The 19787-nt window shown below is 36.6% G+C and overlaps 1 protein-coding gene across 1 annotated transcript in view; it reads left to right on the top strand.

Moving 5' to 3' along the window:
• Positions 1 to 3779: 3779 nt before the first annotated feature.
• Positions 3780 to 19787, top strand: part of lmbrd1 (LMBR1 domain containing 1) — a 53455-nt gene continuing 37447 nt past the window's right edge. The window contains exons 1-4 of the mRNA XM_046401446.1: positions 3780 to 3935; positions 5510 to 5686; positions 6338 to 6401; positions 18095 to 18192. Coding sequence (XP_046257402.1) covers positions 3870 to 3935; positions 5510 to 5686; positions 6338 to 6401; positions 18095 to 18192 — 405 coding nt within the window. The 5' untranslated portion in view covers positions 3780 to 3869. The remainder of the gene's footprint in view (positions 3936 to 5509; positions 5687 to 6337; positions 6402 to 18094; positions 18193 to 19787) is intronic.

Raw genomic sequence — 19787 nt, 5'->3', positions numbered from 1 at the left:
CTGGAACTCGTCTCGGTGATAGTATTCATGACCTGGACATAGCATCCAAACAAAATGACTACTTGTTGACACAGTTGCTCCAAGATAAAGCATGGTTTCAACTCCCCAAATTTTAGTGTGTCCTTTTCAGGCCTGTAGTACTTAGGCCCTCATTTTAAGGACTTGTGACTTGACTCAGACTTGAGCACTGTTGCCTTGGACTCGGACTTGTGCATTGACTGCATTCGGACTCATAAATCAGTGACAAGTCCTCAGAAGTTCAATATTATATAATAATTATACAATAATATATTTGGACTGTACTTTGGAAATTTGGTGACTCGACTACAACATTGGTCCCTGTGTAATCTGTTAATAGTTCACTGTTTTTAGTGTTCACTCAAGATGAAAATACTGTGATCCATTCAAATCACAACTCTTACTGTATATGTGTTCAAGATAACAAGCAGAGCAGAAGCTGCGTACTAACCATGTGATGTTGCTGTGCCGAACATCACATGAAACAACACACTGCATTCAATCTCATAGTGAACATGTATGACAAATACATCGCTCTGTGTGTGCTTGTGTGCCTAGCACGTGATTTGTACAGGATCTGTGTGAACATAACCTCTGCAAACACCACTGCTTTGGGCAAGCAGGCAATTGCCTTGAAGACAAACTGACTAATCACTGTATTTTGATTCTTCATTATGCTAGTCAAGTCACTATTGTTGAAAGGCTTTAGAGGCAAAACACCTGTTCGTTTTAAAGGATTATTTACTAAACTGACATATGGCAAAGCACTGGACAAAGACAGCGTACTGTGTGTCACTAATCTGTATGCAGACATAACCACTGATGTGTACCTTTCATGTGCTCATAAAAATCACAAAAGCCGTTAAGTAGTCTCATTCATCACTTCTGAGAGAAATGAAATGCTATGAAAGCTTTCAGTAGGTAGACAAAAAAGAAAAAGAATCAAAAAGATACAATAACTTGTCAGTTTGGCCTGCAGCAATAGTGCTGTGGGGTATTCTTGAAATATGATCATATAATTGACCCATCTATTGAAAGTTAATGAAAGAAAATCATTTGGTGGCAACCACACTGGGATAACTGCATGAAAGTGGTTCTCTTTGATATCTACTCAAACATTTAGTGGTTTGGAACAAGCTTTGAATAGGAGACACATGTGCAGGCAGCGTGGTCATGATTTATCAAAGAGTTAAACTGAATCTACCAAAGTAAATTTAAGGAAACATAAACTTAATTCCTATATTTAGTAATATACTTTAGAGGTAAATATAGACATTTTTTCACTTTTCTGATATCCGTATTATATCAATGACTAACTAACTAAAGCTGCCAATAAATGCACTGGAGTGGTAAATGAGGTATCCAATCAAAATCCGTGAACTTTATTATCATCTATTTTCTCATTATCCAATCAGTGGGAGGAAGTCACATTAAATGGTGACTGTGAACTTTCATTTTTAGAATTAAAGGATACATTTGGTATGCAAGGGAATACTTCAGGGCCACAGTTAATGGGCATTTTTGGATTTTGTTTTTTCTGCAGTATCTCTTCAGCGTGTGTGATAAAGCTGTTTTGAATGTCAGAAAAAAGGAGTAGATGAGGGGTGGATGTGAGGATGATGTGCTCACTGCAGAAACCCCTGCAGCTGACTAGTATCATTAGGGAATTAAAAGAAGGATATAGAAAGCACATACGCCAAATGTATGTCGTTCAATCTTCAAATTATTCCTTGATTGATAGAAATCTTCACATTTCCTACCTTTTTCCAAGCAAGCCCCTCTGAATAGACTTAGGTACATAGTTTCCATTAGGGCACACTGCCAAACTGCGTGATAAAGGCAACCGCAGTTTTGAAAGGTTGCATGAATTAAGTAGACCTGCGTTCCCTGTGCAAGTGAATAATGGGTTGTGAACGAATTACATTAGTTTAATTAAACTTTTTAAAGTCAGAGGCATAAATGAAGTTTAGATATATGGTTATTGATTTTAGTGAGCTGAATTTGAAAGTGTCCAAACCAATAGTGACCAACTAATTAAATGGTAAGAATGTTCTTCATTACAATTAGTAACAGACTAATTTCCTCCAATATAATATAGAGCAGTTTTATTTTCACTTTCAGAAACTTTAGAACCCCAATGTCACTGTGGACTTCTATAGTCTACCCCTTGCAAAAGTAATTACTCAAGTGATAATTTAATTTTGTCTCAATAATTCCAGACATGGTAAAGCATGACTGCACACACTTAGACTGTCGTAATTTAAGGGACAATATACTTCATAAATGGAGTTGACTTCTCGGCATTGTGCTCAGAACTGTGAAAAGGATGGTAGAATGAAAAGACAGCAGTTTCTTTATATTGAGATACCATGGGGTCTGCATGCAAGATAAATTGGATAAGAACTGAAAGAAATGTGAGCGTGTCTGGTATAGGTAGAACCTCTCCATACACACACACACACACACACACACACACACACATACACACACTCACACAAATGTATTCTGAGTGTTATACTTCACACAGAGTCTGGAAAAGTTTGCATAATCCCATTGCTGCATAAATTTGGATCCCCTGCTGAATAAAACAGAAGCTCGTGCCTCTAAAGAGTCAACTTTTTTGAAAATTTGAGTGGTATTGCTATGGATGCATTTTCATACATCAAATAAATACATACAGTGGCTTTTAGGGATTTGTGGCCCCACTAGTCACTGAGTCGAGGAATATAAAAGAAGTAGTACCTTAACAAGTTTCTCAAGTAGCAGCAGAAATATCTGACAGTAATGATTTCTGTTATATTGTGAAGCTCATACTGAAAAGGACTCGGCATTTGACATTATATTACACATAACAGACAGCAGTAAAATACATGTTGATTACTGCCTACAGTGTCAGAGCTAAACTAAAGAGAACATAAACTAAGAAAGAAATGTATATATTTAAGAGACCAAAGCTAAGAAAAGCCTCTTCCATTGAGCCATGGGCCAGACATCTGTACTAAAATGGAAGTTTGCATTTAGCTCAGTAAGAATGTGAATATTGCCAGAATTATATCAGCCGAGAGACGACCTTCAGCACCAAAGGCAGAGGCTTTTTGTTGGTGTGGATAACTGATAGCAAGTATTTCTCTGATGATCTGCTCTATACATGGCAATGCAGCTACAGGTGCACTGCATCATAATTTCCAGTGACCTACTTCTGCTTTCAGCAAATTAAAGCTTAATGAACCAGATTAGTTTTACTTCACTATGGCAACTGAATGTGAGTATATTGCATGTAAGAGCTTAAAAATGTTTTAAGCTCTGTGTATTATTGTGTCCTTTGCAGATTATGAGTGACAAAGATGCTGCTGCAGAATCATACAACAAAAAAACAGAAGAAAGAAAAAAGGAAGGGCTCACTATAGCAGGATACAGGGAAGCAGTTGAAACATCACAATATCAGATTTCATAAAATGCTGGTTTTGTAGTTTTAAAAATAGCCTAAAATCTTGAAGACAGGACCTTTGACCACAATTAGGTATTTTTACACAGCGGTGTTGCTACTTACTTACTTAAGATGAAATATCTGAATACCTTTTACATAAAACTACCACTTCGAGGATAACTTACCATGAATTTCGTGTTCATTTGGCACAACAGTGCTTTATATAGTTGGTATTTACTGGCTGATATAGAGATAGGCTCCATTGTTTGTGTGTGTTTCTTAACACCGCCGTCCTCAAATTCTATAATGCACCAAAACTCTTGTAATCCAGGCGGACTTTTAGCGGAGACGTTACGGCCGCTGCTCGAGCTCCACCGCGTTGACGTCACGGGAGCATGTGGGTTTGTTATTGCAGGAAGTGAAGATGGCGGCTCAGTCGTTGCTCTCCGAGTCTTTACTCGGATGGTCTATTTTTACCTTTATACTTTTGGTAAGCGAATGTGAAGTTGCTTAGTCGCTTCATCGTGTAGTAGAGTGTTTTACAATTCGTTTTAGATGTTTTACCAGGTGAATACGTCGCTTGGTGAACGTGTTGCCCGGCGCGACATGGTTACCGTGTATTAACGTCAGTATTGGCTTTGGATTGGTTTTAGCTAACATTAGCCGTGACACACTTACAGGCTGTTGTTTTATAAGCGCCTCGTGTAGTTTTCTTTTTTACACATCATACATTGCCAACATATTTCAAATCGTTAGGAACAGTAGTGGGTACATGGGCAAGCGTCATTACTGTACTGTACAGAAACTTAACACCTATGGATAAATTAAAATTTTTGTTGGTCACAGCAGGAAACTAAACTGTTTACCCATTTAACGTTAGCTTTTACCTCGAGGTGTTGAAGGCACTTCACAAAAACTACGCTCTTCCCAGTGAATAATTCAGTACTGTTAAAGAAAGGCATTGTCTATTATTCACCACGGACACAAGAACATGTATGTTTAAACTTTCCTTTCCTGGTAATCGTATGTTTTATTACGCATTTAGCTGCAATACGCTTCGGCTCTAGTAGTAATGAATGTCTTGAAGTTGGTAAACTAGGTAATCTGCTGCCCAAATTAGCACTCATTATCTCAGCTGTCATTCTGAGTCACATGGCTACGTCAGAAGCCGTCCAGAAGAATATCTGGATGCCAATGAAATGCTGTGTCCCTACCCACCACTAGCACCCCTTTTATTTGAACGAACCTTTCAATAGATCTTATTTGGATGCAAAGCCCGCGTCATTACCTGGCAAAACAAGCAGCCAGAGGCTTAAGGCTGCAGGCCTTTAATTGATCCTGCCTGTGAATGGCAGTCCTTGATCTGAAGGGACTGGTTTTAGCAGTGTCCTCACTTCTTGCTGCTTGTGTGCCTGGAATATGACCTTGTCATTTTGGAACCTCTTTTTTGCTTCTGAGTGCAATGAGTTTCTTGCCTTTTAAGTCTTTTAAAGTTGAACAGCAGCAGAATATATTTGCACACTCATGAACTAAGTCAGAGACTTTATATGTTAGTATATTGTCTGTAAATTCCGCTTATAAAATGTAAGAAAAGTCAACTATGTTTTACTTTTTGTCAAACTTTAACAATGTTAGGCAGTCTGTGCTTACATCTGTTCTGAAAGAGAATAATATATAATATTTGAGTATGATCTGATCTGATCAGCTGTTCCTCGGCACCTGCAGTCAGTCTGTTGTCTGTATATACTACTTGTACTTGTTGTATTAACACTTTGGGTTAAGTATTTGTTTTTGGTAATCGGCTTTTGAGCAATTGAGAGATGTTTCAATTCTTCTGCGTGTCTCTTGATTCATTCTTTTATTAACATGTTAATACTTTAATTACTTGCCTTTGAATGGTGTAGTCTCTTAGATTTAATAGTGACATTTCTGGTCACAAGTTTATTATATCTCACTTGGCCAGATCAGTTTTTGCTAATCACGTTCCTAATGTTTTACTCTTCTGATAAATTGGATTGTTTGCCATGTGTTCTAAATTGGTTATTTAATGTTATCCTTGTTTAGGTCATCCTGGCTTTCTGTTGGGTTTACATTCGTAAATTTCAAAGTCGACAAGAGAGTGAAGTCGTTTCAACTATCACAGCAATATGTGCACTGGCCATTGCTTTGATAACATCTGCGCTTCTACCAGTGGATATATTCCTCGTTTCATTCATGAAGTATTCCAATGGTACCTATAAGGTTAGTATCTGTTCTTTTTACAGCACCAGTAAAATCATCCTGAGAAATGTTAACAGCTTTTCCTGAGGCAGCTTTTAACTTTGATTTGTAATTTTCTCAGTGTTAGACAATGTGGACATTGTTTACATTTAACCAGTCTAAATGCTGATGTAGTTTTTTTTGCCCATATTTTTTTTGGCCAAATCATTTGTTACCATCTATTTGAGAATTAGCAATGTGTGTAATGATATCTTCATTTGAACAGCAGGTAATTTGTTGCCACATGTTGGTTGTGAGTTGCTTTTATTGCTAAAGGATGTTTTTTTTTATACCATTTATTCGTGCCAACCAAACATAGGCTGCACATGTTAGTTCATCAGGAACACTATCCTTCAATTTCTTAATCAGTTATGATTTCTTGGTGATTACACTTTGTAATAGAAGTCATAAATAAGCAACAAGGCATGTGGTGGCTCTGCTGATGTATGTTAAACAAGTGGCAGAACTGATATAGTCTCCAGAAAATGCACCTTACACTGCTCTGTGTTGGGTTAGTTATCACGTTATACTTTATTCTATTTATTTTTAGTATTTATTCTTATAATATTATAATTGTGTCTTTTTACTGTCGAACTTGATTCTAATTACTGCCTTATCTTGGGTATCATTCAGGAATGGGCAGCAAACAATGAGACGAGGGGACAGATTGAAGACACTGTGCTGTATGGATATTACAGTAAGTGTGTTTTCTTACCTTTTTTAATGTGGATGCGCATTAAAAAAAAGAAAATGAATATTTGTTGACGGAAAATGAAAGTAGAGAGGATCACTGCAGAATGTAATTAATCTATTTTTAGTTAGGCCTTGTATTTGAATATTTTTATTGATTTTAGTTGTTTTGTCATCAGTGATTTAAAATATAATTCGTCATTCTCCTACGATATCAACCCTGTCTCTTCTTTCAATCGATGATGGTGCATTTCAGCCTAATAACACCTGGGGCCTGACTCACCCACACAGACATCCTAAGGGGTTAGCAGTCCAACTTTGGGATTCACCGTGACTCATTGTTTCCCACAATGATGACTCATGGCCATACAGGGTATCTCTATAGTAACTTGGGCTGCACATTTTCCCTGCTCTGAAGCAGTTTCATTCAGACTATCTCTTCAAGTCAAGTAAAGTCAAGTGGTTTTTTTATTTCATTTCAGCTGTTTACAGCAGTACACTGAACAGTGAAATGAGACAACGGTCCTCCAGGGACCAGGTGCTACACTAACACCATGAGAGAGGTTAAACACAACCTGTACATAACTGTACAAGATATGCTAAAAGGCCATACAATAGCACACTGATCCCAGAGCATCCTCAGGCCTTTAAACTTAGATTATATTCACAAAATCTGATAAAAACTTGGCATTCAAATGAATTAGATTAATTAAATAATGAACTTTAAAGGACAGCATTGTTGAAATACGAGAAGTGAAAAGCTCTTTTTGCAGGGTAATGTTAATGCATGGCCAGAACCGTTTGTTTTCCATTGTGATGCTAAAATCTTTTAGTTAAGTGTGACTTGTGTGCAGGTGTGACCAATCTGTGCTAAAATAATGTCACAGGCTATTTAATCTCAGCCATGATCCACAATCTAAATTATGATCTATTTTCTTGACTTTGAAATGCTATGTAAAATAAATAGTCAGATTCAAAATGACCAATGAGTTTCTCTATTTATACCATTAAAAGACAATATTTCATTAAAGATAGTTTCTTTTTGGCACAAGCTTCTCATCTAGCATTTTGCTGTGTACGTTTACAGTTTTTCTCATCCAGTCTGGTGTACATCCAAACCAACTGAACCCTTTGTCATGTGTAGGCGGAGAGGTGGCGGCATTGCGGCTAGTCAGCTTGAGTCTTGATATGGCCGATTAGCTCAGTGCTGCATTTCGATACTTGTCTTTGTTTTGATGAAGGCCTGCTATCACAGTTGTCCTGATGGATTGTGCTGCTGCTATATTTGTTTATGGGCTCCCTGGTAGGGGGCTGCTGAGTCAAGTGCGACATATAGTGGTAAAATCTATTATACTGGTATAGTTCTGTGTTTGACCTTTTATCATTTTGAAAATTCACCTTGAAAATTTTCACACCAGCCCGTCTTCTACATGTTACATGCGTAGTGTGCAGAAAAACTATTTGTGCTCCTCCATCCAGCAACACCTGTTGACTGAGTGAAAGTTCCTACCTATATTTTGAGTACCCCAAAGCACAAAGGCACCAGGCCAATGTGCCGACCTGCATGCACTTATCTCTTGGAATTGTTCCTACTTGTACATTAATAGAATAATAATAATTAGTTTAATTACTGACAAGTATTTCTAGTGCTGATAAGCGACTAGTCAACTAATTGTGCACGTTCTTATTACAGTGTAGAACTTCCCAACCTGAGTGTGATATCATTTGCTAATCCTGCTGCAACTAGTAAAAATGTATGTCATGATAAAGGTCTGTTTGTTTAAAATTATTGATGTTGCCATCAACTGGCAAATAAGGTAATAGCTGCTGTAATTTGAGCTGCACTGCCTGCGGGGTATTGAGTGTTACAGCTGCTGTTTGGGTATTTCAAATTTTTATATTCAAATCTTTTGTCACATGTTAAGGGACATAATAAATTAAAATGGGACTTTCCCACAATCCGGCTTGTGGCAGGATTTTGTGAATTGATCAGTCTTTTATTTTCCTTTATTTTTTCTTCAGGATAAGTACTGTATGGCAAAGCTGAGGGTTTGCTTACAACCTTTGAAATCATCTCAGTCCGTGTGTTGCTTGTCTTATTCTACTTGGCAAAACTAAGCAAAACACAGTATTTCTTTCCAAGGCAACCACAAGCAACAACAATTCTTATATGTTCACTAATCTAGTGAGTTCACTTAGCTGACATTCAGTAAAATTATGGCAATTCTCTGGCACTGACAGTTTGTTTTTGGCTTGTGGCATGCTGTGCTGTATCATTAGTAGGTTTGGATCCTGCCTAATTCTCTTGCTATGAGAGAGGGCAGGTCCAGTCCTCATGGATCCCTTCATAATTCTAGTTTTTTGTGTGGGGTTGCCATTCATGGGGACAGTATAGAGGCTATTTAGCTGATTAGATTCCTGACTCAAGGCTATTAGTGCCACTAAAATTTCTTCATGATTGTCATATTAAGGGATAACATAAGTTTGTTGTCTTTGATGATAGCAAATCAGTCATGCCAAAGACACCAGATCACCCATTTTCTAACAGATGCTGGCTTAAAGAGCCTGTCAACAACACTGTTATGTACCGTCTGTTCAGCAATGCCAAATGCAAGGAAGACAAGCTGTCTCCTTGTCCAGACAGCCCAATCAAAGAAACCACTTCACTAGTGTGGTGACATCAGAAATTGGCTTTCGAAGACCTTGAGCACTCAACATGAATCCAGCATTAAAGGGATATGGAGTATTGTTTGGACACAAAAATAAGTTTATACAGAACATTTCCTCTATTGTATTCTATTGTTTAGATGAGACAGCTCCTTAAATGAAAACTTTGCTTTATAGGGGCTAAAAAAATTTAATAATTCTGTATCTTTAGTCTTGAATGCAGGGTTGTATCCGTCAGTAATTTGATTTATTTAATGATGTGGAAACCATATTCATGGTACAGCAGCAATTACACTCAGGAAATTTGTCACACATCAAAGGAAAAGCTCATATAGTGTGTTTAGTAAGTATATGTCTGTCTGATTAGAAAGAGTAAATCTTAAGTAATAATGTAAAAATGCCTCAACCGGCACCTCATTGTGACATTCTTGCTTGTTTGCACTTTTACAGTCTCATTCCACATAAATCCTTTGGTTATACATTGTCTGTATAGTTTGCTTATGCCATTCATAGAAAAGAAAGGACATAGCATTTTTTTTATTTACATTGTCTTGTCCAGTTGAAAAATCTGAGACATGCACTCTAGGAGTTAGGACTGGGATAAGAAAGAAGCTTGAAAGATTTTGTTTCTTGCCTCAGGCATGTATACATATGATCATAGCTCTGGGAGCATGTAGTGCAAAATGATCTGCTTGCAAATTTGTTGCGGTGTTGTAACCTTTGGCTGTCGATAAGGAAAGTCGAGTGCTTGTAAAATCGCCCAAAATAAAAAAATCCGACTCTGCAGTTTTGATTGATATTTCACTTCCTCAGTTCCTCAGAGCATTTTTTTTTAAAAAAAGTTATAGTGCTTTTTTTAATACTGCAAATGCATTCTAAGATTATAAAAGCAGTCATTTACTATAGAACTTCTTACTGAGGTCATTCTGCTTGTTGTCATGATAAGGTTTGAAGTTGTTTTCTGTTATGCCAAAAGCAGGCGTTATGGCAGTTTTCTGTGAGTTTGTGACAGATCTGACTCTGATCAGTTGCCTCGGCTATTTAAAGTAACTTTACTGGAATAATAATATATTCAAACAGTGCTGAAAGTCAAATGAGATTCATGATGTATTTGTGAAGATGACAGTAAAAGAGGACTGTGTATGAAGGCAAAGTTACACTTTGATGAAAGCAATAGGTTAAATATGAAAATTTGATCATTTTAATTTTGGCTGCATAGTCTTTTTCAGTATCCAGTTGCTGATGTTTATTTAGAAGCAGAGACTTGTCTCTGTCTTTGAGGGGCATTACTTTTTTATTTGCCAGTAGGTGGAGATCAAGCTCTATGTGTGTTGTATGCACAGCTTCCTTACAAATCTAACCTTTAGAGTTGAATTTTCTTTTAAGGCCACATTTTGACAGTGCAATTCATTTGTCTTTTCACAAATGGAATAATTACAGGGTTGAATTGGAGATGTCCTCCACTGGAGCATTTTTTTTTCCAGATGCTAGGATGATGTTTATTCAGTTAGTAAGCATGTGTGTATCCAGTGATTTCAGAACATTATTTACTTGATCTTTGAAATCAATTGATGACCTTACAGAGCTGTCACTTCATTAATTTCTGTTTAGTTCAGAAATATGTCAATTTTCTTTATTTTCTTGTCACAAGAGTTTTGTCAAGCCTATAGTTGACCTTGTCAACATTTCAACATTCCACCCTGTGGAGTTTTAAAAGCACAGTGTTGTCATGGTGAGTTAATTATAGTATATATATATAATTTAGCACAATTCCGTTGTTATTTTAATGTGTTTGATACTGTTAAACCAGGTTTGTATTCTATATCTTTCTTATTAGAAATCCAGACATATGGAATCAGTGGGAGTGGATGACAGTGTGTTATTGGGTTGCTGTTTCACACCCTTCATTACAGTGCATGTGTTTTTACACTGTCAGTGAAATTTCATTGTTGCTCAGGCTCTTCAGGCAGATTTTTGTTACGATGACTGCCATATACATTAACAGTAACATCGTAAGTAGATTAAGTAAATACATTTCAGTTATGCTACATCTTTGAATTGTACTCAGTGTAATTTTAGATAAAATGTACCTTCAACTTGACAGAAGGTATGAAAGGTAAGATAAGGTATGTAAGGTATGAATGTCTTTAACTTAAACACACACTTCCTTTTATAGCCCAGATAGCTTTTTGTGATATTTGATGAACCCTAAGTTTAAAAGCCTAGCCTTTCAATCTCCAGCCTCTGTCCATTTATACATTTCCTTGGATTACTCAGTACTTCAAAGCACTGATGCATAAGACCCTTAAGCAACAGGGCAAAATACCCCTGGGCCCTTTAAATAAATCATTGGCTTTCTCTTTGCCCTTTTGTAACGCCATTTGTAGAAAGGAAGCAAGAGAGGATGCAAACCTCTTGTAAATACACTGCAACTACTTTCTTTCTGTCTGTAATTCTTGTCCACCTACACCTGTAGACCGAATTTTATTGCAAAGTGGTAGTGTAGGGCTTCTCTTAAGAGTATTCTGGAAACAACGGTGAATTGCAGTTTTATTTTGGTGGGCAAGTTTGTTGGATACAGAGCGGCCCTTGATGATAAGAACATTGTCCATTGTGCGTAAGAAACAAGTAGCAGTTTGGGCATGTCTGCCTTTTGTCTATCTTGAAATACTGACATTTAGATCATAGACAGAATTTTTAGCCTCTTTTATAACCATATACAGTGGAGCGGACTCGTATGACGATATCAGTATAATGTTTATAAGCCAATATTGGCTTATAAGTATAAGCGTAAGTCAGCAATTGTTTATTACTTCTTGTGCGTTCCCTTTTGAGTATTCAGGGTAACTCAGTAACACAAGATTTTGTTATGCAAACTGATGGATAAATCAGAACTTTGGTAATATCCCTAAACAAAACTTTTCCTTTAATAATCTTGTATTTTGACAAGTTATAAAGCCATCATTTAAATTTTGTGATGACATTTATTATGCATGTTTCAAATAAAGCTGTACTTTACATACAAAAGAGATAGTCCCTAATAATCAACTCTAAAAACCTCTCCCACCATTATATCAGATATATTATATGTTATATTGATGGATGTTTCATTGACTGCTAGTCTGCCAGAAAGCTAAAAATAATATGTCCAGCTTTCCAATGATGTTGTTGACAAATAATGCATAAACATCATCCTTTCACGATGAAAGTCCCCACCACTGCCTATGGATCTAGTAAGAAGATAAGGTTAATGATATTTTTATTTAAAAAAGGTGTGTCTGTGTATTTAAGCTTGGATGTAAGCAGTGATGTCCATGTCTTTTAAAGGCTTGAAAGTTAAATCTCTTAATCTTTCTTTTACTTTGATATGAGGAGGTTTATCTTAATTTCTAGCTCCTGTGCGTTGCTTATACCTACTGTCATATGGCACAGTGCATGTATTCTGTGGGATTTTCTTCTAGGAGGATTTTTTGTGCTCAGTGAAGCTATAAAAAAAGACTGTTGTGTTCAGCACACACCGGTCTTTTGGATCAGGAACCATTTCATAATGTGGTGCATAAAGATGTTGTTCCTCTTAAGAAGCTCTTCCATAACAGCTCAGTGTACATATTCTTCAAGGCTCTGAATCTTCAAGGCTTTGAAATTAATGTCCCCTACTTCCTGCAATAATGGACCAAGAGCCCTGCAGAGTCAACAAATGGACTCTTAAATGACCTATGACTGCTTGATTATTCCAAATGTTATCATCTCAATTATTTTAGTTAATATTGAGATTGTGATTATTTTACATGATTACTCATTGACTGCATCAGCCACGTATTTAACTTTTAAACATTGTCGTTTTAATGGCAGATTTTCTTGAAATTAAATTAAATATATATACAGCAGCGTCATGGGCTTCACTGTGTGTTTTCATTCACTTCTGTCTGCTTGATATGTATACGTTTTCACATCTCGTGCGAATGTGCTTGGCTACCAGTGACACACTGTCAGTCACATCAGATTGGTTGGTTTACATGGTGTAATGAAATATTTCAAACTGAATACATTTTTTCATCTATTCAATTCAGTTTTTCAATTCAATTTTATTTATATGGCACCTTATACAATCTAAATTGTCTTTAGGTGCTTTACAGAAACCCAGAGCCTGAACCCCTGAGCAAGCAGACAGTGGCAAGGAAAAACTCCCTTTTAACGGAAAGAAACCTGAGCAGGACCTGGCTCACAAGGAAGAACCATCCTGCTGATAGTTGGCTGGGTGAAGGGAGGGGAGAAAAAGTAGACAGGACCGAGAGGATGAGAGAGAAACATACATGCAGTAAATATCATACATTACAAAGGGCAAACATGACAGGTTGTTATAATTGGAATTCAATCTGTTTTATTATACTTGTCTTTGACTTGTTAAATTGCATTAAGGGGCTTCAAGAGTGACTTCAAAGTAAGAGCAGTGAGCCTTGATACTCCACCATCTTGTCAAGTTTTTTTTTTTTTTTGTCTTGCATGTTGGTAAACATCTGTTTGTTCACACAGCAGAGCAACGTGGTCAGCGTGTTCTTCATGCTGCCTGTCAAATTTAAACGTAATATTCACTGGTGTTTATCACCAGTTTGGCCTCCCAAAAATGGTGCCTCCCCTGATGTTTACACAAAATGAGAGTGCAAGCTTGTAGTGTCATACCTCTCAGCAAGTGTCTGTACAGTCCGATATTTTCAGCGGTCTCTGGTGTCCTTTGTTAGAGAGAGTGTTTCTGTGAGAAATCTCCCTTGACATTTAATTTTCACATGAAATAAGACATTTTGCCTGACTGCAGCGGATAAGAGTCCAGGTGATGTTCCTGTGGAGGGGCACTGTGGGTTAGAACAAGGGTCTAATCTTTCTTGTTAAGCGATGCATGGTGCTTGAAGTCATGTTGCTCTGACTGATATTTGGTGGTTGAAATCATTGTAAATCCCCACTAATAATTATTAACAAAGCATAACATGGTGTAACTTTTGTCCTCACATTGTTTCCCATGTTGACACTCCTTGGTAGACTATAGGCTTTTATAGCCACTTCTCCTACCAATTTTCCAAAAGGTGTTTCCTTACTTTTCTTTTTTTTTTTTTGCTTTCACCATGAGCAAATTGGGGTACATGCTATATATGAACACAATGGTTTAGGAAGGACATTTAATTATTTAGTCTTCTGCTCTCTGTCAGGGGGATAAATGTGCTTAACTTTTACCTGTGGTCAGGAATTCTTTTCAGCAGAAGATCTGCTTAGAGAAAAAATGGATGATACATGGTAATGCAGTATGACCTATTCTCTCAGTATGTTAATATTCATGGTGTTATGATTAATTTTACCCACAAGCATATGCCAGCGGCTGCATGCTGTGCATGGCTTGCATTTATTGGCTCCTGGCTTCATCCTAAACTCAGTTTGTCTAGCTGTAAATGAGTGTAAATGGATACCTTAGTGGAGCAATGAGCATGTGTTTATTGAAAGTAATGCTCTGTCACAATCACAGCTGGCAAAAAAAAGCAAGCCGCTATAACAGTGACATCCATTTGTCCGCAGCAGGGAGAACATTTTGTGAAATATAGCCCAATTCACACGGTACATGTTTGTACTTGCTTGAGGCCATGCAGTCTTGACTGATACAGAACAGCTTTTCCACATGTACATTGAAGTTCAAGTGTGCTAGTGTTGTTATGGATTAAATGGTTATTAGGAGCATGTTTTTGATTTAAATTTGTTGTGTGGCTTATCGTGCTATCCTGGCCTGCTTAGGGCATGAATTTAATTGTTTTTCCTTATGTGTGAGAATGAGTCACTTATCCGTTTATAGTTTAAACTCTTTGTTTTAACTTGATATTAGTGATGTTAAATCAAGGCTTAAGTCATAAATTAAAAAATGCTACTGTTATCTCAAACCTTGAAATAACTTGTAAGGAACAAAGTGAAATTGATGTAGTTGTCATGAGCTCTTCCTATACAATTTCGGTGGTTGTCCCCACAATGTCCTAATGATTCACATTATCACCTCAAGGGTCTTTTGAGCTATGCCAACCATGTTGCTGAACACATCTTTATAACATGCCTTTCTTTTAGTTATTTTGGGGTTGTCTGGCCTGTCTTCACCAACATCCATTTGCAGCAGGAAGAAAAGCCCCCAGCTTGAAATAGCATCTCTCTATTTAAGTGTTTTTCCTTCACCTCCACTCTATGAATTCCTAATACATTTGAGTGCTGGTCTTTCACCAAGACAGATGTGTTTCATCCACTTCATACAGAAAGTCACCAGATTGAGTGAAATAAATCATTTTCTGATGCAGATTATGTTTTTCTTTTGCAGTGGTCAGCATTAAAATGGGACTTATGATTACCTGCTTTGTGAGTTTTACCCAAAGCAGTGTTAAAAGTGCCAATAGTATGTGGATAATGTTTTCAAATAGTAATAGCACTCTAAAAATGTGTTTCGTCATATTGACGAAAAACACACTAATGTCTGGCTTTTGTCTTCAGTGGGAAAGACTACAATTGGCATTCATTCCCAATTCAAATGACTGCGCTAGTCCCAAGTAGTTGTTGGCTCCATTTCTGGTCAGCAGTGATGGGAACATGGCACATAGGTGGACAAGTTAATTTGTGCCCTATTTCCAGTGAATTGATCTTCCTGACATTGCCACAAATAGTTTTTCATCCCTCTACATGCTGGCCTCAGTGGTTCTTTTTATTGTTTCCTTCTTAGTGGTGCATCTGGGATGTTGAATGTTATGTCCAAGTAAGTAAAAAAACAAACAGAAAAAACAAAAAACAAAACATTCAAACTTATCCACTGGCAATGTGAAAGGAGTCATTCAGCTATTTCTAGTGTGTTTACCCAGGAACACAATCACAGTAGAAACAGCACCAGTCTGAGTTTACTGAACACACCCAATGATTATATCAGCTGACTTTCTCAAATGGCGTCCATAATAAAGACAACACGTAAGACTACTATTAGTTATGTGCCTTGTCAAGTTACATCAGTTATTATCCTAAGATGAAGAACAATAAAGTCAGCTGAATGGTTCAACCTATATTAAATAAAAATATGTCTTGTCAACCAGGGCCAGACGCCACTGCAAATCTAAACAAAACAACCCTCCGTCATATTGTGTCATAATCACTGGTGGGAGATGCTGAAGAGGCAGTTATTTAAATATGAATATCTAACTTTTTGGTTGATAACATTAATGCATGTCAAATTTAACAGAACAAATTAATCACAGCTCTTTTGCCTCAGTTCCAGCATATGCTTACAAATGCATTGAAGGGCTGCTAATTCCAGGAAGTATAAGAATCTGTGTTGTATTTTATAGGAAAATGTGAAGTATTGGTACCTCAGTGATATAAGGAGCTAATCATCTTTCATGTAAAGTGGTCATGATTGCTTAATGGACCTCTCATTTAATAAACCACATAATTTTTCAAAACATGCCATTTATAACTACCTGCTAGGACCAACTGACTGCTGTACATTTCCTTTATTATAAAACTACCTTTGATTAAAGCTCCATCCAACCTTTCTTAGGTATCTTTTCTTTAAAACACTTAATAAAATGGCCACGTTTCATCCACAAGCATGCTTTTAACAAGAATTATTGGTTTAAATAATTAGAAGCTTTGCTCCTCGAACTCATGACTCTGTGGCAAGATATGTCGCTGTCATAAAGGATAAGTTAGCTGGATCGCCACACTCAGAGTACAGGTGAGGAGTTTGAAGTGAGCATAGAACTCAAAGCTATGAAATAAATGAGCACAAAAGAGAACGCAAAGATATTTTCAATAGGCCTTGATGGATTAACATCAGGAGAAATTCTGTCATGGCTCAGGTCCTTATACATACATAAAGTAATCTTTACATATCAGGTGTTGTGTTTTGTTCATGCCTTTTTTCACTAACATGAATTCTTCTTTTTTCAGCCAAAGGGAATTGCAACTTCAGTCAATTTTTGAGACTTAAAGAAACATCAGACTTATGTTTTGTTTTTTGCATAAATTAACTGTGTAAATGACTGCCTTTTGACTTATTTTTTAAATTAATCAACTTACAGAATTAAACGCAGCTGCCGAGTGGGTCAAACTCACAACTTAAGAGTGCGCTCAGTTATCCCCCATGTAGTTGCTTATTGAAGAGTACCATGTAAAACACCCATAGCTCCTATTGTTAACAGTCAAATTAGAAAATATCCAGCGAAAGAGAGAAGTAATACATTATAATTTCTAGGAAAACACACATTTTGGGTTGTGGGAGAACTTAAATGTGAGGTATATCATTACAAGCATATTTATGAATGACTAAGTGTTAAGTTATTTAATGTTTCATTATGGTATCAGTTTTTCTTGATAAATCTATAAGCGATCCAAACCCTAGATTTGTCATTAGAAAGATTTAAAGCAATGAGGTTGTGTTGCCCTCACGCTGTCTGACACTGCTGAATGGATGAGAATGAAAGCTATGTAAAAATGTAAAAAATGTTTTCTCGGCATGGCTTGCAAAAAGCCAATAGCTCATTAACATATTAGTCTTTTCACAACTGCTATTATCAATCATAAATTAGTGGACTGACTGAAAGGGCGAATCATATTATTTTATGACTGTGTTGATTAGGGGAATTAAAGCAAATTCTTCACAGAAACCAATTTTAATGTTCGTTTTCTTTTGCCTTTAGCTTGTCAAGGGAAATCCAACATAATTTCAAATGAATAAACAGAGTACATCCTACAGTAATAATCAAACTTTCATAGAAAGAAAAATGTTTACTGACTCTAATTTTGGCATGCAGGAAATAACTTCAGATACTCATCTGAATTAAAAACCAGTATATCAGTACGTTATATATATTACACTGTGGTGTTTTAACATTTAAATGTCATGGTAGATTATGTTTGCCATTTTAAGGTAGGACTGCGTAATGGATATTCACTTCTGTCAATATTTGGCACTTCAGAAATGTCTTTGATTAATTCTCGGCTTTCATTTCTTCTTTTGTGTCCATATAGCACTTTACTCCATCATACTATTCTGTGTCTTCCTCTGGATCCCCTTTGTTTATTTTTACTATGAAGAAAGGGATGATGACAACACAAACAAATGCTCGGTAAGAATGGACCTTTTATCTTCTACACACAACACTGTGGCTTGCTTAGATGTGGTACTGAGAAATTTAAATGTCTTTCAGGTTATTCAGATGCAGCTGACCAATAATGCAAAACTGCCCTTAAATAATTGCAGTTCAAGGCAGCATGAACCCGTTTGTTTGTTTGCATGCATTTTGCATTACAAACTATGAAAGTGATTGTCCATTCTTCTATTTTTATTTAAATTTTCTCTTTGGATACTGCATGAACCTTCACAAGACACACAGTTTAATCTGAATTTTATGAACACATATATGATAGATTATACTATATGTTTCTTCAGTGATTTTTGCCTTAATGTTTCAATCGATGTTTTGTCAGTTTTTGGTACTGAAAGAAACATCATCTCATTTCACCTGTATTTATAATGCTATTTTTCCATCTTGTTGATCTGTTTATTAAAAAATACAACTATTAATTAAGACATTTGCACTGTTTACCTCAACTACTTGCTCTACACTTCCACCCTGCACTACCTCACCTTTGGACTACATCCAGAACCATACTTGTTTTACTTATCTTATTTTATTTTGTTTTACCTTATTCTGTTTTATTCTACTATTATATGTTGCTCTTTCTTCTGTTCTATGTTTGCACCAATCACCAAGACAAATTCCTAGCAATGTGAAACCTCTTCACTTACAATGGCAATAAAGACGATTCTGATTCTGATTGAGACAGGAAATAAACATAGAGTGTCTTTTTGGCTGATGTGCCAAGTCCCATTATTGACTTTGTTTAGCTTTTCTTCTGCTATTATGAATTGTCAGTTCTTGTCATACTGAAAATGACCAAGTTTGAGCTTCCGTGCAGGCTGTTTAATCACAAGTAGTGCTGTACAGCCATCGTGGGCTCACAGGACACACGTGTGCCAAAATGGTCACACATGCACAACATGAACACAGAGGTGACATGATGCAAATTTCTGCTGACTGCAGAGGACATATTGACAGTTTGTGGAGATTCCATCTCATACAAGATTAAAAAAACATTGCTGAAAAAACAAATCAGAGCTGAGAACAGTTCGAAAAGATTTTGTATTGTTTCTTGCAGAAGCAGAACATGCAGTCAGCGTGTTTTTAAGGACACAACTAGTCATGTAATACGACTAGAATTTAGTTGTATTTCAATAAAAATCTAAGTTAGCTAAGCAACCTAAGGAAAAAAAAAATTAAAATTAATTATTATTTGTATGGTAGGTCGTGGCTGTAAAAATAGTCACATTGTCAAAAAGTTCTGCACCACTTCGACCATGCTATAAATTATAGGGAGTGCATACTGTCACCTGAAATTTAACGAAAATTTAAATCCCTATCTTTAGAAGTCTTTTTCGTGAGTGATGTACCAAACACCGACTATCACATAGTGCCTTTTCTCGCTTCTTTGTGTCCGTTTTGAGCTGACAGCTGCACTTTCTTTCAGACAGGGAAGTCTTTTGTATTGTTACTTTAAAAGCACCTTGAATAGCACTGAGTGACATGTTATCTTTGCCAAGTCAAACTGGATCTACACTCACTCTATATAGCTCTCACTCACTATAGTCTTTAGCTAAACG

This window comes from Scatophagus argus, chromosome 10, assembly GCF_020382885.2.
Source record: "Scatophagus argus isolate fScaArg1 chromosome 10, fScaArg1.pri, whole genome shotgun sequence".
NCBI lineage: Eukaryota > Metazoa > Chordata > Actinopteri > Scatophagidae > Scatophagus > Scatophagus argus.
The sequence above is the reverse complement of the archived record's forward strand: the minus strand, read 5'-3'. Positions and strand labels throughout refer to the sequence as shown.